The sequence below is a fragment of the Camelus bactrianus genome, chromosome 12 (genome assembly GCF_048773025.1).
Source record: "Camelus bactrianus isolate YW-2024 breed Bactrian camel chromosome 12, ASM4877302v1, whole genome shotgun sequence".
NCBI classification, from domain to species: domain Eukaryota; kingdom Metazoa; phylum Chordata; class Mammalia; order Artiodactyla; family Camelidae; genus Camelus; species Camelus bactrianus.
Genome location: NC_133550.1, coordinates 59,821,156 through 59,847,850, shown reverse-complemented (window position 1 = coordinate 59,847,850; position 26,695 = coordinate 59,821,156). Strand labels below are relative to the sequence as shown.

Genomic DNA, 26,695 nt, shown 5'->3' with positions numbered 1-26,695 from the left:
TTATAAGAATGAAGGCAGGATGAGGAAGGATTTCAAAAACAGGGAATAAAGGGGTATGATATGAAATGAGATTGGTGCAGTGAACACTTAGCAGATCATATAGCACCTTAAAGGCCATTATAAAGACTTCAAATAGAAACAAAAATTAAGTGCATTGTGAAGCTATAGAATCAAAGGAGTGATATGATCTGATTAGAAAGTCCCTCTGGCTACTATGTGATGAATGTTTGGAAGGGGAGCAACAGTGGAAGTGGAGGAACTGTTGCAATGTTCAGGAAGGAGAGCTTGGATTAGGTGTTTGCAATGGAGATCAAGACAAGTCTGACACACAGAACTAATGGGTTTGATGTGAGGGGGTTGGGGGATAAGGGAAGGGGCTCTGGCTTTCATAATTGCCAGGTAGTACCACTTATTGAGGTAGGGAGCGCCAAGGGTATACCAGATCTCAGGGTGATGGTGGTAGAAAATTAAGAGCCCAGTCTGGGGCTGTTATGTTTGACATGCTTTGAGACAGCTAAGTCGTCGTGTTGCAGCATGAGAAGAGGCCTAGGATAGGGATATCATTTGGTAATTATTAGCATGTTGGTGGTATTTGAAGCAGTGAGAATGGTAGAGACAACTCAGAGAGAGAAGAGGATGACTCTAGATTGAACCCCAAGTAACACATCCATTTTAGAAGTTTGTTGAGGGAGAAGCCAGAAAAAGGCATTGAGAAGAAGTAACCAGTGATGCAGGAAAAGAATCAGGATTGTCATATCTCAGAAGCTAGAAGAAGAGAATGTTTTAAGAAGGTTGTCAGCTTTGTTGAATGCTGCTAAGAGGTCAGGTTAACTGAGGACATCAAAATGTCCATTGGATTAAGTAACATGGTTATGGTTGACATTGACCAGTTGGTTTAATGGAGTGAAGGGCTTGGAAACTGTATCTTGAGTAGATTGAAGAAAAAGTGAGAGGTGAACAAGTGGAAACAGATATGGATACTTTTTTTTTAGAAGATTTACTGCTTCTGAGGAGATTTCCTGGTTTTGAGGAGATTTACAGTGAAGTGAGCAGAGAGATGGAGAGAGTAGCTGGAGGGAGGTGAGGGGTCAAAGGAGGATTTTTTAAACCATAGTTCGTTTAGTCACTTACCTATTATTGGACATTTATGTTTTCAAGTTTTTGCTTTTACAGATTACTACAGTGTAAAACTTCCTTTTACACCTGTGGGGATTTTCTAAGATAGGTTTCTTGGAGGTGAAATTGCTGAGCCAGAGGCCATGCACGTTTCAGAATTTGATAGATATTGCCAAACTGACTCCCAGAGTGGTGATACCAGTGTACACTTTCTCCATCAGTGTACGGGAGCAGAGGGGAGATTTTTCTGAGGATGGACACAGGTTTATTGCTGGCATGACAGTGATGAGTGGAGAGATCGGTGATGCAGGAGAGAGTGGGTGATTAACAGAGCAGCACAGTGCTTACATAGGCACGGGGAGATGGGGTGTGAGCACAGGTGGTGAAACAGGCCTTTGATGCGAGGCATACTTCCTTCATGGTAACAGAATGCATTCTAGGTAGGATTGTAGATTTGGTGGACAGAAGAGACTATTTGAATGCTTCTCTTTTAAAGTGAAATACTTGGATAGAGCAACAGCTGATAATTGGGCGGTGGGGGGAGAATGAAGTAGGTTTGAGGAGAAAGTAGGAATAGTCATTTTGGAGAGCAGTAAAGCTTACAAGGGCAGCTTTGGTAGGATTGCTTGGCGTTGCCAAGGGCCCAGTTGAGCTTTGTGATCATGAATATATAGTGAAATCAGTCAGCTTGGTGATGTGATTTTTCTCCAGCAACATCTGCTGGTTGGGAACAGGCACAGAGAAGGCAGATAATTGTATTTAACACCAGGATTGGAGTTTTGCTAAGTGACAGTGATGGAGAGGACAAATGACTGATGATATTTACAAGGAGGGGATAATAATCATGGACTGTGGAGTCAAAGTTGGACATAGGAGGGAATGGAAGACAGGGCTGGAGTGAGTAGGCCATGAACAAGTGGTTGGGTCAGTGGACTTCATGAGGTCAAAACTTGTAGTGGAGGGGATGCCAGAGCAAGTTAGTTAGACGTATGGGAGGTTATTTGAGAATATGATTGAAACATAATAAGGAAAAACACAGCTCTTAAGATAATACATTTTCCTCTTTTAAGGATGTCACTCTGGGTTCCCTGAAAACTAGGGGTGAGGCTCCAACTTACCTCTTTGCTGTAGCTTTTCCAGGAGGTGAGCTTTGAGATGTGCCTTTTATTGTGTGTGCATCTAGAGCTCACTGCAGATGTCGTAGAAGGTGACCAGAACCTTTCTCTGAGTGATGTCTGTCATAGCAGGAGTGCTTGACCAGAGCCACGGCCTTTGGAAACTGATGTACAGTGTGTGTACACTGGGTTCCAAACCTCATCTCTGTTATTTACTCTTTGAAGTCTTAGTAATGGGCAGAGGTAGAGCACAGGGTAATATCCAGGGTAAAATTGCTGATGATTTCGGCAGTCTTGATTTGATATCATCAGTGTGATGTAGTCGAACTGATCTTGGAGTCTTACAAATTTGTGTTTAACTCGTGGCTCCTTTACTCACTAGCTGTGAGACCGTGGGCAAGGTGTTTAACCACTTTGAGCCCCAGTTTTCTTCTATGTGTGAAAAAGATGAAGTAGGGCCTACCTTCCAGAGATATGAAGATGCAGTGAGATAATGCACGCAGTGTTCTGGCACATACTGTGTTCCGAGTAAATAGTTGCAGCTGCTGGTGTTTTATTGAAGTCAGCAGGCAGCGTTGGGGCACTCACTTGCTAGTTAGTCTTCCAGACTGGTTTAGATCCCCTAACTGGACAGCGGCAACCACATTTACCCCTTTCTTCTGTGAGTGTGTCCTGCTGCATAAGGACAGCGCTCTATCTAGACTAGCGCCTCAGACGTCAGCGTGCTTGTGAGTCATCTGTGCCTTTTGTCATAGTGTTGGTTTTAACTCTGTCATCTAGGATGGGGCCTGAGAGTCTTCATAGCTGGGGAGCTCCCAGTTGAGGCTATTGCTGCTGATACTGGTCCATGGGTCACATTTTGAGTAGCAAATTCTATTAGAGAACTGCCCTGTGGGAATCCTTGCTATTTTAAGTTGAGAAGAAATGAGGTTAAAAGAGCCCCATTCTTTCAAGGTTTGTGTGGGGTTTTTTTTTTTTTTTTTTTTTTTTTTTTTTGAGTCAAATTCAGTTGGACCTCATATGGCCCATTTCTGTAGCTCACTGTTGTGGTCAGTCTGTGTTGTCCCTACCAGTCCTGAAAGGGGAAAGTGTATAAATTATGTAGAGAGGGTTGCCTAACATTTCTTTTGAAAATTTTCCAGAGCCTGATTTCTCAGATATATTTTTGTGAAATTGTGTTGGCTCCCTAGATGTACACACTCCCCCACCAGACTTTTACACCCACAGAGAAACTTGCATGAAACTTGCAGTGTCTTCCATTGTTAGACTTCAAGCCAAAGAATCTAAAATGGGGCTCCAAACCTTTTCTGCCAACCAGACTCTTCACATTACAAAATCCAGTGCTTTCAGAAGCAGGAATCAGGGTGCATTATAAGGTTAGAATTGCTGGCAGTACCCATGTTGCTGTCCTAGATAATCCGATTTTTCTTTTTCAGAAGCAGGCATGCCAGACTTCCTCTGTGGGCCCTCTTGAGAAGAGTTCCTTCTCTGATGCTCAAATTCATACATTCCCTCTTCTGAACTAATATAGAGGCTGATAAGCTTCAGAGAACATTTATGCAGTCTGATAAAATGTTCTCCTGGTGGAATGAATTATGTGTGCATCCTAATCCTATGTATAAAACTGTGATCCTTTTCAGAGTGTGTTCGTCGTGTTGTTACACTTTTGTGCCTCTTAATCTGAATCCTGCGTAGTTATAAAGCAGAAGTTTCCTTATTTGACTTGATTTGAAAGAATTTTGTTTTCTTTTTTTTTTTTTTTAAGGTAGGGAAATGTGGACATGCAGGAGCATGAATTAAAAAGAGTTACTTAGCTTGCCTGTGGGTTTTTGAAGTTTGTGTGTGTGTGTGTGTGTGTGTTTTAAAAAAACACACATAGAATAGACTAACCAACAAGTTCTTAAAATTATGATCAGAAAAGGAAGAGATGCATTGAGAACAGAAATTTATGAACTTTTCTGTGGTTCTAAGGAAGTTTATAATGATTCCACTCATAGGAGTTCTGGAGGTAGTTTTTAGAGTTTTTGTGACTTATTTAAACTTCTGTTATTTCATTTCAGGGATCTCTTTTCTCTATGTATTTTTCTACTGCTTTGCTGCAAAAGAACATAGGTATCATTATTCCATCCCAAATTTGACTGAAAGATTAACACATAGCAGGATGGGAATAGTTCAGTGGTAGAGCACGTCCTTAGCATTCACAAGGTTCTGGGTTCAAAACCCAGTACCTCCATTAAAAAAGAAAAAAAGAAATAATAGCACAAAGTACATTATATGAAATTTTATTGCCTTTGTTTTTTGATGCCTGGTTAAAAATGAATGAGTATTATCAATTTTGGTCTTCGGAGAGTCTGAAAGGACTATAATCTCTTAACAGTGTGATTTTAATACAGTTTTTTAGAATGGAATATAGGGAAGTCTGGTGACTTAAGATTTAAGGCACAGTGTATGAGACTGGAGATGAAAGTTGTGTTTAAAAATTGATTATGGGCATATAAAAGACTCTAAATAACAGTCTATAGGAAGCCTAAGATTTGTTTTCCAATTTTTTTTTTAAGGCTGTTTCAGTTTTAGACTTGAAGTTCTTACTCCTCTTTTGTACTGGAAATGAAGTAATCCTGACTTTAGAGGAAGCAAAGAGGTTCTGCATAAAGAAAAAGAAAAGGCTTGGGTGAGGCTGAGAAAAATACTTGCCCCACCTCTTCAAGTTTAAGTGAGTGAGAGTTTAAGGTGGGAGGAGGGAGGAGGTATTGGAAGCAGAAGGCACATACTTATTGTGAAAGAAGAGGAAAAGTGACTTGACTTCTACTAAAAGAGAAAAGGAACTCCCCCGTAGCAGGTAACTAAGACGGAGCCCTGCGTTGGGAAGCGTTAAGTAGGGGAGTGAACGTACCTAGTACCTGCTCCGGGCCTGCTTTAAATGTGAGACATGCAGGCCTTACTTGGAGGTTTTAGGAGCAGGAGAGAGTTGTTCCAACATGTCTGAGGGGAACAGAACCCTGAGGCAGCTGGAAGGTGGTAGGCCTCTTGTTTGTTTTTGTTTTATTTTGTTTTTCCTTTAATGAGTTAAAGGAGTAAAATATTCCTCAAAACACACAACCCTTTGAGAGCATATTGTGCACCTACTGTGTGCTAGGTCCTAAGCAAAAGACTCCGTGGCCCAAAATAGATGAACTCTGCCCTGAAAGATGCGAATAAATGGGATAAAATTGGTAGGTACAGGTGGGTACCTGTAGTGGTAACTGGTAGGAATGGTGAATACCATGTCACAAACACCAGGCTTAGTTAGGAGAGAAGAGATCACTTACAGCTGGGTAGGTTTGGGGTTTGAACATGGAAACATGGGTAGGAAGTAAGGAAAGAGCGTGGGCATTGGCGTATGGGGGAGAAGTAAGCTGTCTTCTGAATAAAAACCATCTGGACAGATGATTTGATAGTACTCGTTCACCATTGAACATGATGGATAAAACTATGCCTGGCATACAGGAGAAACTTAGTAAGTGTGTGAACTGAACTAAATTAGAAATCATGGTCACCAGGGACATGGCAGATAGTTTGCATAGTTATATCATTCTATTTAATCACAATTCCAAAAGGAGTATTATACCCTGTTTTTGACTGAGGAAACAGAGGCTTAGACAGGTTAAGTAACTTTCCCCAGGCCACGATGATAGTGATTGTAGACCCAGATCTCAAACGCAGGCCACGTACCCTGCCCTGTCCCCATGCCTAAAGAATCTGCAACATGGGGAGGGCTCAAAATCCACTTGAGTCTGAAACCCTGTTTTTTTCTCTCTTTAGAGGAGAGGCTCTATTGATCTGAACTGGGGTGGTACTAATAAAAAAGATGAAAACCTAGTTGAGTTTATATGTAGTTTTTCCTATGCTTTAAATTCTAAGATTCAGAATCATTCCTGGTAGAATAATAGTGAACTATTACAGAAGAGTGGTGTAAGGCTGCCATCGCAGGGAGGGAATGGAGGCTCTGAGGAGGCTCCCTGTTCACGCTAGGCTCTTGCAAGGGGCTCCAGAAGAATTGGGGCAGAGGGGACGCTTGGCCCCCTTCCCTTGATCTTGGAGGGCAGAGTTTTTTTGATCGCTTCATTCATGTTTAAAGAACCCATCTTAAGCTGGTTTATGTCTAGCTGCTAGAAACTGGTGCTGGTGGTTTATTACTAACCCCACCCATCCCTGCCTTTTGCAATAATCTCAGTGATGATTGTGTTTCTAGAAGTAGAATGACAGAGAGAGATTCCCTGAAGGCAAATACAGAGAGCGTGTGCTGTACACTCCAGTTCCGACACACGGGGCTGGGAACTCCCAGAGAGAGAGAGGGAGAGAGGGAGGGAGGGTGAGAGGGAGGAGAGAACAACAGAACAGTCAGCTGGAGAGGAGGGAGGAGGGGGGAGGAGACCGGCCGTTTTTTTAGATTTTTAAACTCAAGTGATTTTGTTGAGGGGGGGGAGTTTCTCCCCACCCCGAACTTCTGCCCCCCATTCTGGCACCTCCTTTCCTACAGTTCACTGAAGTGCCTTTTTGCAGTCCAGGATCAACTGACCGCTGAGTGTGAGCAGCCCCGTCTGACATGATGTACCTCTGGGTGAGTACAGAGTGCTGTGGGCGAGGGTTCGCACTTGCACATATAAGGAGTGGAAAGCTGCGAGGCTCTGCTCTTGCACAAACGGCCTTCCCCACGGAGCACAGACTGCCACGGCCCCTTCTCCCTCCAGGTGTTAGGCTTTTAAAGCCTAGCAGTGATCATGACATTGGGTGATTTTTTTTTTTTCCCCTAATGTTGTTTACCTTGCTAGACTTAGGCACAAGGGCTGAGCTCCCAGTGCAGTGGCATCCCCTGGGCTTGGGAGGTTTGGAGAAGACACTGGGGGCCAAGGAAGTGAGCTGGTTGCTCCAGGAGCTTCAGTCTTCCTGGTGGGTCAGGATCCACCTGTGTTTTGTCTCGGGGGCACTAACCTTGATAACTAAACTGTCTCTTTAGAGATTGAGAGCAAGTAGGTGGTATGATTCTTAATTAGGAATAAGATTTGGTAAGTTTTTATGTAGTAATTTTTGTTATCCTTCACAACAATCTTGTGAAGCAGGTCACTATTGTTATTAAAATTTTATGAGGCAAATAATTAAGTCACAAAGAGTGGCTTGCCCATAGTTAGAAACCAGGTCTATAGCAGCTGGAATAGTAATTAATAACCAAACGTTATAATACATTTTATGCTTGCCAAGAACTTTAATACCTTACATTATTTTAATTTATTGTTAACTATGGTGTTATAATTTGGGATAGAGGGAAACATACTAGGATTAGAGAGGTTTTAAAATTATGAAATGTGGTGACTTTTAGGAGAATGACAGGGGAAATAATACAGGAAAAAAACTCTGCTTTTAGCTGTGAGAACAAGAACATCTATATAGTCCCTTGCAAAGATGGCGGTGTCCTCTCGAGCAGACAGCTGTTGTGCGTTGCTAAGGGAGCCTCCTAGATGTGATGCCCTTGGCTACTAGCCAGCTTTTAAAAGTTTCACTTTGCCCTTTGCCCTTCAGCCTAGATGTCTGGAATTGCAGAAACCTACTTGGCTCAGGCAGGCTAAATTTATAAATATCAGACTAGAATTTTAACTAGGTTTACGGAGATGGAGCTTGATCACAGAGGGGTGTGTGTGTGTGTATGAGTGTGCGTAGGGGCTGCCTTCCTGCTTCTCCCTTCATACTTGAATATGACCTTGAAATCTGACTTCCTCCCCTCTGTTGACTTATTTTTGTAGTATTTGTAAGAAGTCAAAAAACTTTTCTGACACATTTATGTCCTCTAAGTCGTTTTCATCTCTGTGAACTAGGCATCTATGTCTAGGGTCTTTGCAGCCTTGTCAGTGGGACTGATCAGCTGTCTGTTAACCAGAGGATTGGTTGTTCTGGCTTTTGATTTGTTTGGAAGAGGAGTTATAAAAGGAAACAAGTTGAATTGGTCTCATCTCCACTCATTTATGTTTAACGAAAGCAGTGACAGTCTCCTCGGTTATTTCCCATGTGCTTATATTACAGCTATTTGTAAATTTGTCTCAATCCCCTTTACTTGTTAGCCCCGGAACAGAGCTTTCAAACCAAAGGCCCACATTTTGGGTTGAGAAGCATGTATGCCAAGATAACTATTCCCCTCAACCCTGGGAGCAGCCACAAGGGGCCTAGATTCCCCTGGGCACTTGGACCACGTGCACTCTAGTTTGCCACTTTGTGCCATAAAAATACTACCATTTTCTGTGTCTGCCATGACACCTGACAGTTTGGGTAGCACTGTCTAGAAGGCAAAAAGTGCTCCAGCTCTGTCTTCACGATCTGCATCATTTGTTGGATTTACTGAAAATGTCCAGAAGGAGCTGTAGTTGCATGATGTCCAGATACAGAGAAGACTATCTCAGTGGTCAGGCATGAAGGGGGAGGCACTGGAGGGGCTGCCTGGATGAGGAATAGGAGATCAGCATTTTGTGGCGGTCAGTACCCAGCCAGGTGACGTTGGACTATCAAGTGTTCTGACCTCAGTTTCCACGTCTATAAGATAGCTCTTCTAATTTTAAAATTCTGGGAAGTGAATTTTGAGTAGCAGTATGTGTGCCAGCAAGATGCCCAGTTGTGCAGGAATGTTTAGTTCCTAGAAAACATGAGAATATGAAATGTATGTCACTTCATGGCCTGCTTGGTGTGGTACCAGCAGTGAGTTAAAGGCACTGTTCTAAGCATTCTAGAAAAATTACTGAACTATGTTTAGTTGTCAGTACTACTGAGTGGTGTGGACATTCTTGGAAACTGCAGAGCTGAAGAGTAAAAGTTAAAGCTTATCCCAGCATTTTGGTTTGTGTAGTTGAGCTAGACATGGCCCAGAATTTGCTCCTGTTTGTCTAGAACTCTGAGATAGAATGCCGTCTGTGCTCTGTACTTGCCTTTTTGCCAGATCTCCTCCCTCCCCACTTTCCTGTTGGCCACTCTCCTTTATAGTGAAATTAGTAGCGTCAGGGGGCAGCATGAGCTGGTGCAAAGAATGTGGGTTTTAGAGACTTAAGAAGGTTTAAATCCCACCTCTGTCATTTCTAATTGTGTGGTATGAACAAGTCACTTAACCTCTCTGAACCTCAGTTTCTTCTTTTGTTACATGGAGAACATTAATGTCTATCACACGGAATTATTGTAAAGATTTGAGATAATCTATGAAAGATGCTTAACATGGTGTGTAGCACATAGTAGATGCTCAGTAAATAACCAATGTGAGTCAACTTTTTGCTTTGAACGTTTGCATAGCAGACCACTCGCTCCCCCCAGAGCATTTCCTCTAGCATGCCTTTGAATTCGTGCAGGGAGAACTTTGATAAACACAAACTAGTTTAACATGAAGTGTCTCCCCTTAATCAGTATTTTGAGCACTTGCGACTAGAGAACCCTCACTAAACTTGCCTGCTGATGGAGAACATCCCCATTATTTTCTCTAAGCTTTTTGGGGGAGGGGTGCAGTACTACTCTTAAGCACTTGCTATGTCATTTATTCTCCCTTTCTCCTCTTCAACAAGTAGGTGGCAGAGAGGGCCAGCCTAGGGACAGAGACAAGGGAGAGGGAGGGAGGCATGTCATTCCTGTAGTGAGGGAATTTACATGTTTGATGATTACAGAATTTATGTCCAGTAAACAAAATTATAGACCACTGACTTAAATTCCCAGAAGTCAGGATGTGTTCTCACTGTCGGAGCTGATCTTAGCTAGACGGTTCTCAGGTTCTCTCTTACTCTTATTCTATATGGACGAACTTCTGGATTTCATTTTGAACTATTTTGTCATAGTTCAGTCCTCTGTCTTCTTAGTAAATCAGTTCAGTCAACATTTAGTGAGTGTGTGTAATGGGTACAATGGGTAGAGGACTGTGCTGCTAGCTGGTATAAACACAAAGATGATTAAAGACTCCCATGCCCTGACATAATTTATAACACAGTGGTAGAGTGTGTGTACACAGATAAGAATGATTTTTGTATGATGCTTTTCAATTAAGAAAGTGCTTTTATATGCTATCTTATTTCACCCTCACAGCAGTGCTAAGGACTTGGTATCATTACTGCTATTGTACAAATGAGGAAAGAGACCCAGAGACCAAGACCATTTATTGTACGTGACGGTTAATTAATGACAGAGCTGGAAACTCAATTCCATATATTTTTTAACTCTATGGCTCTTTTTTTTTTTTAAACACTACCTTCTTTTAAGAGAGGCTGTTTTTGTTTTGTTTACTTTAAACTGTTTATGAGTGATAACATATATGTTAGCCATATACCTCAGTCTTCAACACATGTGGGAGTTAGCTGTCATCCTCATTTTACAGCAGAGAAAGAAACTTCAGCAACTTGCTAAGGTCACACAATTGAGAATAGACAGAGGTAGGATTTGAACCCTGGTCTGTCTGGTCTCAGAGCTTACTACAACACACTTAAAATCTTCTTTTATTTGTCTGGTTTATCACTGCTACCATTCAGCCTGATACAGGATAGAGTAGAGAAATGAAAATAAGGTAACCTGAATTCTGTTTCATTATCCATTAATTGAGATAAGTTACTTAATTGCATGTACCTTGATTTTGCAGAGTGTCAGAAGATTGGATAGCTCTTGAGAGCGTTACTGGAGTAATCTTAGAAAAATGTGTATCAGCCATTTTAGAAACAAGGTAGTCAGTAAGTGATGGCTTTATCATAAAACATGGAAATCATGGCCTGGGAGTCAAAAGACACAGGTTTTGGTCTCGGTAGTGCCATTTGTCAGTGTATAGCCTTTCTGACGTGGTTTTCCAGTCTTTAAAATGGGACTACTAATACCTAACAGTTTGTTGAGATAATTTATGTTAAAGTTTTTTGGAAGCTATTTTGTACCAAGCAAATATAAGATAACAATAATAATAACAGCAGCTTATTATTCGGTTGTAGTTAGGCTGATTTTTAATGCTCACTTTTTATCACTGTTTTGCCATTTGAATTGGTTTACACATTTAGAGAATTAGACTTAATAGTAAATTGAGTTATCACAAAATGTAACCACAGGTCAGTTCAGATAACACTGGAGGCCAGATACTGTGAATAGATACTTGGCAGTGAAAAGCCATTTAAAAGATTTTAAATAGGATTGGGAGTAGGCTGAAGTGGAGTTTATAATTAGATTTGTTTTTTTAAAAAGATATCTATACAGATGAGAGAGGAGTAAGAGAGCAGAGAGAAGTTGGTTGTTGTTGTGGAGTAGCCTCAAGGGCAGAGAATGGTGAGGATAGCGTGTCCTAGAGAGGAGAACTGCCTGAGAGAGAGGCAGAAGATACGATTGACAGGATAATGTCACGATTCGGAAGAGGTCCAAGTTTTTTTGGAGGCAGGAAGGTAAAGGGTATCATGAGTCTGATTTCAGATTTGGTACTTCTGGGTAACATTGAGATATTGAAGGGGAAATTCCGCTTAGATAGTTGGCTACCCAGGTCTGGAAATACAAGGAAAGTTAGAGGCTTAAACTATAAGTTTGTGTGAAATCTGCATGCAAGAGTAATCGAAGCTATGGGCAGGTTTGATGATGACTTAAGATGAGCCTGGCCCAGGGAGAAAAGGTAGAGCAAGAGAAGGTGATGCCTGGTAGACGAGATGAACCCTCAGAGGTGGCAGGGAACAAGATTCCAGAGAGCTTGTTCTTCAGAAGGAAAACCAGGACACTAGGAAGCTAAAAGAGTGGCAGGAAGAGAGAACTGAAAAATGTCCGTCGTTTTAGTAACATGGAGGTCATTGATGACATTTGCAAGGGTTGTTTCAGAGAACTGCTGAGAACAGAAGCCTGAGAATGGAGTCAGTTCAGGAGTTCATGGCAGGGAGGGGAGTGGGGGAAGGAATTCAAGGTAGACATAGTATAGGCAGTTGTTGGAAAAGTTTGACTGACTTTGAAGGAATGTAGAGGGTACTTATAAGAGTATGTAAGATAGAGAAGGGTTTGTTTTATTTTAAATAAAAGACATGGTCATGTTTAAAATCTAGCTGAATAAATTCATTTGAGAAGGAGAAGTGGAGTATACAAGAGAAGAGAAGGGATAATTGCTCTTATGCTTTGAGAAGATAGGCTTGGCTTTAGGAGTAGGAAGAACTCTCCTATTTAACAGGAGGGAGAACAGATAGAGGACAGAGAGATCACAGCATCTAGGAGTTTGAAAAAGTCTTTACAGAGTAGGAAGTAGACAAGCAGAGTGGTTGAAGAGTAGAAAGGGTCATTGCTTTCCCCAAAAGAGATAGATTGGTGAAATAGTGTATTTGTTTGGGAACCATATATAATTCCATGTGGCTTGTATGTGTGGGATGAGTGGAATAGTGATGGATGAAAATTAAAAATTTTAGAGGCCAGATTATCTGAATAGTTTAAGGTGTTTTTTTTTTTTTACTCTGATGAGAAGCCATTACTTATCAGATTCTAAGCAGGATCAAGTGTGATCAGATTTGTATATTATTTAACAAGATGCTTCCATTATTATTGCAGAATTTATATTGATACTTTGGATGACATTGGTTTGATGCATATTTTTAAATCTCAGAAAACTGTAGGGAGCTAAACAAATGATTGTATTGGTAATATGAGACTCAAGCAGTTAACACATTTATTGATGATAGTTGTGTGCTGATCCCTTTCTAAGGGGTAGGGAAAGAGCATGAACAAGACAAAATTCTTTCCTGTAGAGCTTGTATTTTTTAACTGGAGAAAGAAAATTGTAAACACGTAAGCAAACAAGATAAATTCAGGAACTAATAAGTGCCATAGAGAAAAAGTTATATGACCCTGAAGGTTTAGCTAAAGTGAAAAAGGCCTGAGTGAAAAGGAGTACCATCTCGTCAAGCTATGGGAGGAAAGCATTATAAGCAGAAGGAGCAGCAAATACAAGTCCTCAGATGGTCTGGGGCATTCAAAGGACAGAGAGAGGGGTGGTGTGGGTGGAGTGTAGAGAATGTAGGAAGAAAAGAATGTTGGAAGATAAGACTGGAGAAGTAGACGAGGGCCAGATCTTTCCCCCGGTAGAGATTTGAATTTTGTTCTGGTTAAAATGGGAAGGTATTGGGAGATTTTAAGCAGGAAAGTTGACTTTCTTTAGGAAAAGTGATAAGGAAGGCCAAGAAGCAAAAGGTGATGGCTTAGACTCTGGAAGGCAGTTTGATAAGATTAAAGATGGTTTGTGTGTGGTGAAAAGAAAGAGGAATCAGCTTTTGGTTTGAGAAATTAGGATGGAGGGGACATTTCCTTGCAACAGAATAGAGAGTACACAAAAAGACAATATTTATGGTTTGGACTTGTCAAGTCTGAAATATCTAGTAGATATCCAAGTAGAGAAGTTCAGTGGCAATTTGACATGAGTCTGGAGCTCAGAAGAGAGATGTGAGTTGGAGGTATAAGGTTGAGATTCATCAGTGCATATTTTTAAAGCGTTGGGAGAAAATGTAACTAGAGAACAAGGCTGAGGTAGAAGCCCTGAGGCCTTTCACTAGAGGTGTGAAGGATACTGAGACTTGGGTAGGGCGGGCGGGAAACAAGAGGGGAAGAAAGTGTTGGATTTGGATTACTTAAGACCAAATAATTGGTCATTGGCCTTGGTAGGATGTTGGTCATTGGTGAACTTGGTAAGAGCTGTTTGAATTGGAATGATGGCAGTAAAAAAGCCAGTTGGAATGGGCTGAGTTTTTAATTGGTAGGTGAAGATGTTGAGACAGTGAAATATTGTTTAGTTGTGTAGTGGAGCAAAGAATTTGGGCAGTACTAGATGGGCATGTGGGTTCAAGGGAGGATTTTTAAAACACAGGTGATGTTAAGTTCAGGCATGTTTTATGTCACTGGGATAGATCCAGTAGAGGGGAGGAATTGAGGGTACTGAAAAGGAGGCTAATTGCAGGCACACAGTCCGTTAGATCCAGCACACAGAAGAGGGATTGCCCAGAGGCAGTTTTTTTTTTTTTCCCTTTTTAATAGGAAGGAGGGCAGTGTGTGTGGGTTTAGAGCCAGCGAGACTGGTGGCATTGGTTTTAGGCAGAAGAGGGAGTCCTCTCATTGTGTCTGCTTTCTTTATAACATATAAGATGAACATAGCTGAAAGTGGAAGTGTAGGGAGTGGAGAAGTATCTCAGATTTGCAGAGAGAGGACAAGGTTCTCATCTCAAAAAATGGGAAGTGAACTTACTAGAGCAGTATAGTATGCCTAAAATCTGTAGTCATTAACTTGACGTGAGTGGTGGCAAGTCGTGATTTTTATCCAGCAATTTTATGTTGTTAAGTTGGAAGAGAGGGTTAAGTAAACAGTTGGATTTAACCAGGAGTTGAGATTTTACTAGGTAAATTAAACTAAGAGAAAAAAGGACAGGGGAATTAGGACTTCTTAAAAAGGATTAATTATGTATAGTGTTGGACCCTAGAATCTAAACTGGCTTAGGAAGGAATTAAGAACATTAGGAAGAGAGGACTTGGGGATAATGAAAAAGTGGTAGGACCAACTTGTAGATTAGAGCCCTCAAGGAGGCTGGAGAAATGCTGGAGTGGGAATCTACTGGAGTAAGCAAACTTGATGGTGTAAGAGCAGAGTGCTTGAAATGCTTGAGATTTTGGGAGATGGTGCAGTTACTGGTGATGATGATGCTATGATTTGTTGCTAAATGGGTGGCTTAGGTGAAGTCGTGAAAAAAATATAGCTGATGCTCAAACACATTAAAACAACAATAGCTAGGTGGCCAAAGTAGTTAATGAATGATCCATGTGTATGTTGAAGTCGTCAAGAATGATAAAACTAATAACGAACATGAAAACAGGGAGTCCTGTGCTAAGACTTGAGGCAGTGAACAGATGATACCTGTTTCAAAGGATCTGCAGTTTGGGTGGAGGGTAGAGAAGTGGTTTAGAAGTAGTCTTGCAAAGTGAGCAGGATACCTGCAGGGTTCAACACTGCATGGTAATGGGGAATGGGGAGGCTGCTTGCCCCTGCCGAGCTATGGAATGGAAGGAGGAAAGCTGCTACTGAAGAAGCAGCAGTATTCTCAGGAGCAGTCAGGCTTTCTTTAAAGAGAGCCAAAAGGTGAAGGGAACATCACAGAGAAGAGAGCAAGTATATAGGAGTTTACTGAGGCTCACTTATGACTGCTAGAGCTTTAGAGGGCAAGAGAGAGCAAGACAGAGGATGAGAGGAGTGGATGTGCAGAGCTGTTAGGGTGAGCCACCTGGAAGGCGTGGACTTCTGATGATGGTTGAGGTGAATGAGGATACGAGCCAGGATGGAACTGTTCCAGAGATCTCTTGGAAAAACAGGGTAATTAGTTAAACCTTTAAGCCAGAGCAATAATTTTTAAACTTAATAGTGCTCAAAATGTACAGATTGCTGAGCCACCTCCAGTTTTAGATTCATGAGATCTGGGTGGACCTGGAAGTGTATGTATATTGCCAGGTGATGCTAATGCTGCTGGTCCAGTGGTTTGGAAACCATTGGTCCAGGGAAACTAGTTGTGGACTGAAGTAAGCAGCTATTTTGAAGTGTAGTTCAAGATGGTGAGCTGCCAGGGGGAGGCAGAGGTTTCCTCAGGACAGCTGTGTCAGGCCTCTCTGACTTTGACAGTTTAAGGAGAAAGTGAATATATAATAATTTCTTTTGAGAGTTATTTCTAGGTGATGCAGTTTGATTATTAGCAGACACTTAATTGAATATCTGTTTTATGCAGCAAAGTGAAGACACCAAGAGTTATAAAATATTTTCTTTCTCAAGGATAATGAGATAAACTAGGGACACAAGTTACATAGCAATTCGTTGTGGCAAAGACTACATGCCAGTCGGTAGGTGGTATGAACAGTTGTCAATAGGAGATCAGAAAAGTGGGTAATCACTGAAGATAGAGTTGGTTGGAGATTGTTTCTTGAAGGAGATGTAATTTAAGCTAGATTCTGGGAGAACTGAATAGATGGAAGCAAGATGGAGAACTGATACAAGCAAAGATACGGTGTCAAGTGTGACCATGACACCTGACGGCTACTCGTGAGTCCCACTGCTTTCATTCTGGCCATGCCACCATTAGCTCTTGCCTATATTATCGTAATAATAATTTTCTAACTAGCCTCCCTGCTTTAATTCTTCCCCAACCCCTCCTCCGAAGTCTGTGCTCAACAGAGCAGCCAGAGTGATCCTTTTAAATGTCACATTGTATCGCTCCTCTGGCCAAAAATCTCCCATGGTCTCATATCTCACTCAGGATAAAAGTCAAACGCCCTGCACTGGCCTAGAAGGCCCAATATGCCTTGCCCCCCTGGCTGTCTTTGACCTCAGTTTCTTCTGTACTACTGGCCAGTCTTTGAACATTTCAAACACACCCTTGCCTCAGGGCCTTAGGTTTTGCCCACCGCCTTGCTTCTTCTGCAGATAACAGCTTGACTTCCTTGCTTAGAGATGAGATCTCTACTCAGTTGTCACATTATGGTGAGCACCCTATATAAATGGTAATTCCTTACCCCTTTGTCCATCATTTCCCATTCCTTTTCCCCCATTTTAATTTTTTTTCCCTACCACCATCTCACTCGCTGTATATTTGCTTGTTGCCTTTTCCCTCCAACCAGAATGTAAGCTCCACGAAGGCACTGGCGTATTATCTGTGCCTTGGAAGGTGCCTGGCACATGAAACGGACTGATTGGACATTTGTGGAATGAAAAGAAGGGAGGAAATAAAGTTTGGGGAGTAGTGAAGGGAGCAGTATTACTGGAAGAGACAGGAGTACTGTTTTCTGCCAGCTACTGCTGAATTTCTTTTACCTTATAGCAAAACTCAATAGAGTTGTCTCTGTTTGCTCACATCAGTTCTTCTCCTCTCGTTCGCTTTTAAATCTGCTCAGTTGGGTACGTGTTGCTGCCACATCACTGAAAGTTGCTCTTGTCAGTGTATTACCAGGTCTCAGGCTTCATCTTACCTGACCTGTCTGTAGAACAGAACATGGCTGATCATCGCTCCCGTGTGATGCATTTTCTTGGGTACTTGACTTCCAGAGCATCACACTCTCCTGCTTTTCTTCTTACCTCATTGGTGATTTCTTCTCAGTTTTAAAATTGTAATACTTTGGGCCAAGTCTTTTCTTGATTCTTTCATTTAGTGATTTCATGTAGTCTTGTGGATTTAACTCTGAGTTAATCAGGAGAGATAGCCAAAACCATTTATCATCTGAGTCAAGTGGGCCCTCTAATCTTTTCATCTTTATCTTATGACTAATTTAAGAAATAAGAAATGATAGTGAAAAGCAATTTTATTAAAAATAAGAAAAAAATGCATTCATGCAACTAATTACATATCTCTCCTGTAATGACTACAGGTCACATTTAAATACTATTCATGGTTTTAAAAAAATTTTTTTTGCAATATTTCATGTTTTTCTATCCTTTTGTATCTTCTTTCTTTCTGTTCTCCGAGACTCATGTTTATGGTTGAGAGGGTAGATATTCTCTTCCTAATTCTGTGTTTATTCCTGCAAGTTCCTTTCCTAGCAGTGTGAGGAATTGTCTTATTAATTTGCAATCTTGTAACTGAAGCTTTTCCTGTAAAATGAAATTATTCATTGTACTAATATCAATCATATTGAAGAAAATAGATATAGGCTATCCTTCATCCATTCTTTTGCAAGTATAGATTTTAACTCTCTTATCATTATGTCTGTCCCTTCTTTGACATTGTTAATAGTACAAGATCACTTTGGGTATTTTTTAAACAGGAGTTTTTGAATCTATTAATAGTTGAGAATACATTGAGCTGAGAACATTAACAGTTTTTCTAAGGACAAAAAAAAAGTCATTGAATCTCTTTGAAATCCAAATAATGTGCTCTTGATTTCTCTTCCTTTTCCATCTGTGAAAATACACTGAAATTCAACCCTTTTCTTCCTAATAGCACAAACTATAAAGCAAGTGTTTTGCTGAGTAGTACTCAAGCCAATCCCAAACTTGTTCTAAAATTGTCACAAGTTATATTTATGCCGTGAATTTTAGGCTCTGTGTCAGTGCTTGTACTTTTTCTGACCCTTTGTTCTGCTCCTGTTCCTTTTGTAGGTCTCCACCTGTGTAGATCTGAGTCTTCCAAATATATGATGTTTCACTGACACATACTGTCCCAATTTTTATTCCCCATTTTCCTAGTTTTGAAAGCATATAGCTCAAAAGGCAACTTCCTTTGAAATGTAATTTAATTGCTTATGAACAGTTGTCATTTGCTAACCTGGAATATATCCATCTTGTAAATTCTTTTTTTTTTTTTTTTTTTTTTTGAGGTGGGGAGAGGTAATTAGGTTTGATTTTTTATTTATTTTTAGAGGAGTTACCGGGGATTGAACCCAGGGCCTCATACATGCTAAGTATGTGCTCTACCACTTGAGCTATACCCTCCCATCCTCATCTTGTAAATTCTGATTCCAGATTCCAAATATATCTCTAATAGGGTCTAGCTTATTATTACTTCTGGTTCTTCTCGCATGTACATAGTTCAAACACAATATTAAAAGATTTTTTAAAAAACTTTTAGCAGTACATAATTGTGTTGAAAAGATGATCTTTACTCCATAATTACAAATAATTTTTATCTATAAACAGTATTTAGAATGATCAGTCCAAAGAATATGTTTTATTTCTACATGTTTCCTTCCAGTAACCTTTATATATACATATTTATATATATATATATATATATATACACACACACACACATATTTTATATATTTATATAATCTACCTCCACATTTGGCCACTTATGAATTGTACCAAGTAAATTTTGTCATGTTATATAAGAGAAGAAGGGATACTATTATATGCCCTTTTAGTGAAACAGGATAATCCCAGTTCTTGTTGGAAAATACTGCATGTAAACATTCTTTGAGTTGAACTGGATGAGAAACCATAGTTCCTTTTTTTTTTTTAATTGAAGTATAGTCAATTTACAATGTTGTGTTAATTTCTGGTATATAGCATAGTGATTCAGTTATATATATGTGTGTGTGTGTGTGTGTGTGTGTATTCCTTTTCATATTCTTTCTTCATTATAGGCCATTACAAGGTATTAAATACAGTTCCTTGTATTATGGTAGGATCTTGTTTCATAGTTCCTTTTTGTCCTTAGAAATACATTATTCACTTATTGATTCTTGACTTTGGTCATGATTATATTCTAGGTTAGAATATAATCATCTAAAGAATCATAGTCTCAAGATTTCACTTATATGCAAACTTCACCATCATCATTAGAGTTTAGAGTACTTCTGCCCATGTTTGCATTCATCTTCTAATTCATCTAATAATTGTGAAACATTTCCTCTGTTAGTTTTTCTTTTCTTTGTCATTATGGGTAGGAAGTGAAAAACTAATTCTTAACTGTATTTGATGAAAACTGAGCAAACTGAAGGGAGGGTAGAGCTCAGTGGTAGAGTGCCTGCTTAGCATGCAAGAGGTCCTGGGTTCAATCCCCAGTACCTCCATTAAAAAGAAATACAATTAAATTTTAAAAAATAAAAAGTAAAAAATAAGTAAGTCTAATTACCACTCCCCCCAAACAAACAAATATAAAAAGCCAAAAAAGGGGGGGGGGAGGGGGAAGAAAAGAAAACTGAGCAAACTATAAAAACAATGTTTGCAATCTTTTTTTTTTTAACTGCGTACTGGGATTGAACCCAGGACCGTGTATATGTTAAGCATGTGCTCTACTGCTGAGCTATACCCACTGCAATGCAATAAGAAAACTGAAGGATAATGTATTAGTGATGATTTATTTCACTCTTGCCACATTCTTTGAGTGAGTATGCCATTGGTCTGTTATTTTATTAGTCATTTTTTTAACGTGGTTAAGGATAATTAATGAGTAAAGGTTGGTAAAAAACTTAGAATGTTTCAAGGTATAAGAAAAATAAGATCCTTAAAATCTCATAACAAACCTTAGATTTATAAAAAGGATTTGGGGAACCCATATGCAAGATAGAATGTGTTTGTTATTTTTAACGTAACATTTTCTTTTTTTTTCAGGGGAGGAGTAGGGGGAATACCTCTAAGAAAGAATAAGTTGTAAAATATAAATTAGTATAGAACAGTTTAAAAAAAGAAAAGTTGGGCCCAATGGACTCTGATGGTATACCGAGGGTTAAATACCATCTGTATGCTGATGATTCTTAAGTGTATCCTTTTAAGCCAGACCTCTCTCAGGAAGTTTATACCCAACTGCCTACTTGACTTTCCATACCTAACAGATACCTCAGACTTAACTTGTCCAAGCTGAACTCTCGTCTTCACTTGCCTTCTCCCAGTCTCAAGCCTGTGGTAACACCTACAGTTTTCCCCTTTTCAGATGACATCTTTCTGTTGCTTGGGCCAGAAGAAACCTGGGAGTCTTCCTGGACTCTTCTTTCTCCCTCATGCCTGTCTTATTAATCAGCAAATCCTTTAGGCTCTGCCTTTCGAAAATCACCTAAATCCGATCCCTTTTCACTAGCCCACTACAGCTCTCCTGGCTCAGTACCACATCCTCTCTCACCTGTGTTATTGTGGAAGTCTCCCGCCTGGTCTCCCTGCTTCCACCATAGACTCCAAAAATAATTTATTCTGAACACAGCATCTAACTTAAACACTTGAAAAATGTAAATCTGATCATGCTCAGAAATACACTAATGTGTTTCACTTAGAGGAAAAGCCCGAGTCCCTCCAAAGCTCTGGTTGAGCTGACCCCTAGGTACCTCTTTGACGTCTGTTTCCTCCTGTTCTTCCCATTTCTCACTCTCCTTCAGCCACACTGACCTTTTTGCTGTTCCTCAAACTTGCCGGGCACTTTGTAGTACTCATTTTCTCTGCTTGTAATGCTCTTTCTTCTCCAGAGTCCCTCATGCTGTACTTTTTCATCTCCTTCACATTTTCACTAACATTACCTTTTCATTTAGCTCTTTCTTAGTCACTGTTTTAAATTCTCCATAGCCCTTACAATCTTCTAGTCTTACGAAAATATCTTTTTTACTACTTTCCTCTCCTGTAGAGACTTTTGTCTGGTTTGTTTATTGCTGTATCCCTACTGTCTAGAATAGTGAATGATGCTCAATAAATATTTGTCAAATGGGTGCTAAATTCCAGAGGTTTTCTACTTGTTACTTTTTCATTAACAAGGGTATACTTAGTAACTAAAGGGTTCACAGTGCAGAACTCTTTGTATTTGTCATCATCATTTCCTCTCATTTACTAGGACCGCTTGTCTTTGTGTGTCTGATGGCTGTACTGTAGACGCAGTAATGCTTCATGGTGCAGGCTTTGGAACCAAATTGACTAGGTTTCAAACCTGGTTCTGTAGCATTCTGTCTTAATGACGTTGGGCGTATTACTGTTCTTTGTCATCTCTAAAATTAGAACAAAAATAGTATCTATCTCAGAAGGTTGTTTTGAGCCTGGAAAAGCTCTCAGAACAGTTCCTAGTACATAGTACATGTTCAACTATGATTGTTACATTGCTAGACCCATCCTAGCTGTTCTGAGTCAGCTACACTCGCAAGTGGCAGTACTGAGAACTCTCTGATTCAGGGTCTCCTTACTACCTAGCTTCTTCTCCCTCCCAAAATAATACGAGTATGTTGGGTCCTTCTTTCTCCTTTTTACTTCCACCTTTCTCTTTAATTATGTAAACCTTAGTTAACTTCCACTTTCAGAACTCTTAGATGTTCACATTCTTCCTTCCCTTCCCTTCCCCTCCCTTACTCCCTCTTCTTTCAGACTTACTTTCCCTTCCCCATTCTGTTCTAAATCCTGCTATGTTTCCTTTTTCTTGTCTCCATCTCTTTCTTCCATTTATGAAATTAAAAATATTACCTTCCTTATGATTGACTAGAATTACATTTGTATCAGGGAAAATGGAAATGTTGTTGATGTTGAAATGAAATTACATTTTTAGAAGTTGTATACCCCCCCTCAATATAATTGTACCTGTCACTAAAACCCTTGAAAGTACTCCTACTCTTTCTTCTAAATCTCCACAGAAGTCTCCACTTTCTTAGTGGATTAAATTTGTCTTTTACTAACCAATATGCATGAAAATTTGAAAAAAAGAATTTTTCTTTAATTACTTTGGCATTATTTGTAATTTGCTACGATTTTAACTGTCTTACTCTCTGTTTATTTTTATTTCAGATGTATGGTAGTTCAGGTACATTATTGGCTCCATGGACTCGTGTTCTCCCCACTTCCCGATTACATTACTGAGCTCTTGTGATGTGATCTGGTCTGGAAACCCGGCCACCATTTGTAAATATGTACTTGTGTTTGTATTTCTTTTAACAGGGAAATATGATCAGAATTCCAGATAATGCTGAAAAAGAAATGAATTTTTAGAATATAACCCATTTTATAAATTTTAGACAGATTGTCTGTTGGCTATATACTATTCTTTCCAGACAAGACGGTCCCATTTAAGCATCCATTTAAAGAGGTTTTATTTTGAGGCTCTGAGGGGCTTTCATCTGTAAGATATGCTGTGGTATTATCTAAGGGTCCTGTTATCTAAGGTATAATCTTTTCCTGGGCACGTTTCATAAACAGATTCAAGACAATTGAAATGCTAATTGAAAGTATCCTCCCTCTATATTTGTAAACTCTGGGTTCTTCTTATTCTTTTTTTCTATTATATATTTAGCCCCATTCATTCATCCATGCTAATTGGCAGTGACTGTTTTGGGAAAGGACAGTGCTATAAGGCCTAATTAAAACTACTAGATTTCTACTTTTGTATATTGGTGGTTTGCATTTTTTTACAGTAACTTTTATTTTCCTTTGAACCCTTAAGATTTACCTCTTTTCACCAAGAAGTAAACTAATTTAAAAGTAAATTTAAATAATTTAAAGAAATAAATTTTTAAAATTTATGTCGAAGTTGGGCGGTAAAGCTCTTTACTTTTACTTTTACTCTTGCGCCAAAGAAAAATATATTAGGCAGATTTCTTAAAATTTGATAATGAAAAATTCTATTTTGTTTTACCAATAAAATGTAAAAATTTCAATGTCATAGCATAAACTCCCAAAGGATAAGAAGGTGCTAGGAGAGCAGGCAAGTTGAAAAGGGGTGTTTGGGGCTTGGCCAGATTCTTAAAATGGCAGTCTACTTCTTTAGGGTGTGGGCTGCAAAACACAAATACACACACACACATACACAAAAACCTTTGAACATTTGTTGTTTGCAGTTGGTGGTGCATAGTTTGGGGACGAGGTAAAGGATATGTTATTTTCCTCAGTACAAAATCAAGTTTTGACCACTCATTATTTGACTGTAATTTATTGAGTTTCTACTATGTGTGGGTATCTTGTAGTTCGCGTTTCGAAGCATTACCTGGATTTTTGCTTAAAACTAAAGTTAGCCAGTGGCCCCATTCTCACTCTTTAACAGAAAGTAAGAAGAAAGAAAAGGGAGTAAGATGTGTTTATATCTTATGTTTGATACATAAGTTAAAACTTTCCTTTTGAATACCTCACCAAAGAACTTCAGTACTTGTGGTCTTAGTGAGCTGGGGCTGCTGTAACAAATGACCAAAGACAGGTGGCTTCAACAACAGAAGTTTCTCTCTCACAGTTCCAGGGGCTGGGAAGGTCAAGGTCAAGGTGCCTGCAAGGTAGGTTTTGTGCTGAGGCCTCTTCTCTTGGCTTGTAGGCTGCTGCTGTCTTCCTGTGTGCTCACCTGACCTCTTCTCTGTGCATGATTGGTGGGAAAGCAAGAGCAAGAGCGCTTGGGGCATGTGTGGGCGAGCTGTCTGCTATCTCTTGTTAGATCAGATCAGGGACCTCAGGCCCTGTCTTCCACTACAGCCACACTGGGGGACTTCACCACGTGAATTTTGCAGGGGGGACCCACAGACATTCATACCATAACACTTGTCTTTTTAATTCATCTCAAAATGTGAGTATTTACTGAGCACTAACCACCTTTCCAGCCTTGCCACTGTCTAGCTTTGTAAACTCAAAGAAATTCCTCAACCTCACTAGACCAGTTTCTTTATCAGTAAAACAAAAGTGTTAAACCTTTCAGTAGCCATGATTCATTCTAACTCCATCCATATTAGTTCCATTTTCATTTCCCTCCTATTTTCCGCTTTCCCTGGTATATTTAGGATTTTGTGTCAGGTTTCCTCTTTGTTTTTACCCTTCTTTTTCTCTCGTTTTGTTTCTTTGTATTTTTTGTCTCATGTTCTGCCCTCTGTCTCCGTCCACCATTCCCTGAATATAAGTTTACTATATTTATTAGCTCCTTAAAAGTTTAGCAAATAGATGTAATATTTTTTATTTCTTTCTGTTACATATACAGCAAACCTTTAAACTAGATTATTCTAAATTAAATTGCTTTTTAGTCACTTCAGAACATATTTGGGTTGTTTTCCTATAGTTCCTCACAACATTTTTCTTAGAATTTAGCCGGGGGGAGGCTAAGGATATTATTTTCCACGTCTGCTTGTACTGAGGCATAGTGGGAGATCAGTGAGTATAAACTGATGATGACAGTGATAGAATTTTCACTCTTGAGGGAAGGAAAGACCTTGTGCTATCCCTCCTAATTTCTCCCTTTTCCTCTGTGACAAAAGGAAGTAGTTGTTCTGCAGTCTCAATGGCTTTTCTCCCTTTGTGAATATCAACAGTATAAACTATGAAGTCGGCTTCACAGGGTATAAAAAACTGTGGGTAACATGGGTGCAAGACTGTGATGGTGATGACAGTTTCATGACTGAGAAAGTTTGCCGAAAACAGCGTCACTTGGACTAGTATAGGAACTAGATCATGATGGGGGAGAGGTCTTATCTCAGTTTTAATATAAATCCTTACTCTGATGGCAGAGTCTTAAGAAGCAAATGATTTAGAAACAAATTCTACACATTTAAAGCTGTTTCTCCTAGAATTAAAATATCTTAACTCTACAACACGGTGATAGTTATTGTGGTAATGATGGTAATGATTATAATGATACTGATTGGCAGCTACTGATTTTTGAATGCCTTACTTGCTAGGTTTTCTACTGAATGTTTCATGGTCATGAACACATTGAATCTTAACAGCAGCCCTATGGTAAGTGGTCATGGACAGGCCACTCTTCTTCCTCCTGTGAACTCTTTTAAAGTCAGGGGTGAATTCTCTGTGTTCTCCAGCACATAGCTCAGTGTTGAACATGTATCAGGTACTCAGTGGTAGATGCTGAACTGACTTGATCTCTGGTGTACCATCTTACTTAGAATTGTCTGTCTCCCCCTGTCCTTGCCTTGCCTGGCTATGGCTACAGAAAGCTTGCAAGTTCAAGTCTCTACTCTGAGTTTAGAGTTTAGTCTGGCCTTATACTAAGGAGCTACTTTCCCACTACTCAGCACAGTCTTTAAATAATCTGCTGCCTCATTACTTGTGTGCCAGGGGTTAAACATTACCCTTTTTAGAGTGGCTCATCTCCTCGCCTGATCTTTTTGTTCTGGTACATAGTAATGCTCTAGTTTTTCTTGGGGCCTGAGTCTGACACTGAATGCCAATTCATTTAACAAAGGACACCCTCAATTTTAAAATTTTTTAAATTTTCTGGATCCTGATTGCCTTTTTCTTGCTTTGAGTTTGATGGTATTCCTTTCTGTGTGACTAGGAAAAGTGAAGCTTGGCCTGTCCTCTCACACTGAACCACTTGAATAAGAACAACTCAGATTAGGCTGGTTTGATATAGCCTTAAGACTCGATCATTTGGATCTTGATCTCTTTCTGTAGAATACCAGTCTTTCCCCATTTTCACCGTGACCAGGCTTTATTTCAGTTTGATGATTCGTTGCCCCCAGGACTTGACTCTTTTTCTGTATTTCCGTTGTTGCTTACTGATACTGCACTCAATCTGAAGCCCTCTTACCTATTGTTCAGAAGTCCTTTCCTTCTGCACTGGGCCTTCACAACTTCCTACACTTTTTTCTTCCTTTCTCTTACCTTCGTGTTTCTTTTGTTCCCCTTTCCACCAACCATGCAACACACATTACTCAGGGAAACCCAGGTACATTTCAGAGCATGGGTCTTTGAAACATGTTTACGCAGTGCCAAAGTTCAGTTTCCCTTCATCTTCTCTCCCCAGGCAATTAACACAAATGAAAATAGTGACCTTTTAGAATAGCTTTCAAGGGAGGGAACAACATACCAACTCCCCCAGGACACTGCTGAGTGGAAGCCAACTGGCATGAAGAAGTAAGAGCAAGAGGAGCAAACCTTTAAAATGCCCAGTTTCAAAACTGTGAAACCAAATAGAAACAAGAAAATCAAGGGGAGAGGGGAAGTGGTGCTGACTCTAATGCGGACAAGATTTATTTAAAAGATAATCAAGGCAATCCAGAGTACATGGAGAGCCCCAGTTAGTTGTTTCCATTAATTTTCATATTCTCTGTAGCCATGTTCCTCATTGCATTGG

At 39.8% G+C, this 26,695-nt stretch overlaps 1 protein-coding gene across 18 annotated transcripts in view; it reads left to right on the top strand.

Moving 5' to 3' along the window:
- Positions 1 to 26,695, top strand: part of RBFOX2 (RNA binding fox-1 homolog 2) — a 239,445-nt gene that overhangs the window by 100,443 nt on the left and 112,307 nt on the right. The window contains exon 1 of one of the 18 annotated variants that reach the window (XM_074375470.1): positions 6,604 to 6,831. The exons of the other annotated variants lie outside the window; for them this stretch is intronic. Within the exon in view, the coding sequence (XP_074231571.1) occupies positions 6,817 to 6,831 (15 nt within the window). The 5' untranslated portion in view covers positions 6,604 to 6,816. Of the gene's footprint in view, positions 1 to 6,603; positions 6,832 to 26,695 lie in introns of those variants that run through there. 18 annotated transcript variants of the gene reach the window in all.